Here is an 824-nt window from a genome sequence, read left to right as displayed (position 1 = left end):
GTAGATGCAGAGCAGGTACAGCAGCTGCTCCCGCGGCCCTGCGGGCACACCTGGGGCTCAGATCCACAATTCCAGAGTTCCCAGCAATTCCAGGATTTGGGAATGCCCGATTCCAGCACTTGCCTTTCATGGCCTCCAGAGGGCTGGCATAGCCCGGCCCGCACGCTCCGCACTTTCCTGCTGGAAAAGGGCAAAATTCCATCACTTCCACATCCCAAAAATCCCGGGAATTTGGGGCCTTCCATTGGCTCCTCATTGGCAATTCCCCACTGCCATCTCCCAGCCTTAAATCCATGGAATTCCCCATTCCCAGCTCCTCATTCCCAATTCCCAATTTTTGTGCCTTGGATTTGCTCATTCCATGGGAAAAACCCATTGGAATTTATCCCAGTTTTGGGCTCCCCGAGTTGTCCCAAAGTGCCAGATTAGGAGGGATAAATTTGGGATTTTAGCAAAGGCTGGAAAAAATGGGAGTTTCTGTGGAATTCCAGGGTTTAATATCAAAAATATTCCAAGTTCCAGGGAGGAAAATCCAGATTAAATTTGGGAAAAATCAAATTCAAAGTCGATTGAAAAAAACAGAGAGGTCACTGGAAAAAATCCAGGAATTTCAGGGATCTGCTCCCAAAAAAACAAATTCCCAAGGGATTTAGGGAGTTCATTTTTCAGAACATTCCAGGATTTATTTCCTTCCATAATTCCCAGTTTTTTTGAGCTCCCAGATCATTCCAGGCGTGTCAATCATTCCCAAAGTTATTTATTGACTTCCAGGAACTTGGACCCAAAAAAATTCCTCAAAAAATTCCACTTGGGAGTGAAAAAAA

At 45.5% G+C, this 824-nt stretch overlaps 1 protein-coding gene across 2 annotated transcripts in view; it reads right to left on the bottom strand.

Annotated features, from left to right (window-relative positions):
* The window catches only part of SELENBP1 (selenium binding protein 1), a 5,727-nt gene that overhangs the window by 4,175 nt on the left and 728 nt on the right, over positions 1-824 (bottom strand). The window contains exons 2-3 of one of the 2 annotated variants that reach the window (XM_005431142.3): positions 124-180; positions 1-38 (exon numbers count right to left, since the gene is read on the bottom strand). The exon at positions 1-38 is cut by the window's left edge and continues 84 nt beyond it. In XM_005431142.3, coding sequence (XP_005431199.3) covers positions 1-38; positions 124-180 — 95 coding nt within the window. The remainder of the gene's footprint in view (positions 39-123; positions 181-824) is intronic. The other variant, XM_031065437.1, reaches the window with a different exon arrangement.

The sequence above is a fragment of the Geospiza fortis genome, unplaced genomic scaffold (genome assembly GCF_000277835.1).
Source record: "Geospiza fortis unplaced genomic scaffold, GeoFor_1.0 scaffold15, whole genome shotgun sequence".
NCBI lineage: Eukaryota > Metazoa > Chordata > Aves > Passeriformes > Thraupidae > Geospiza > Geospiza fortis.
The sequence above is the reverse complement of the archived record's forward strand: the minus strand, read 5'-3'. Positions and strand labels throughout refer to the sequence as shown.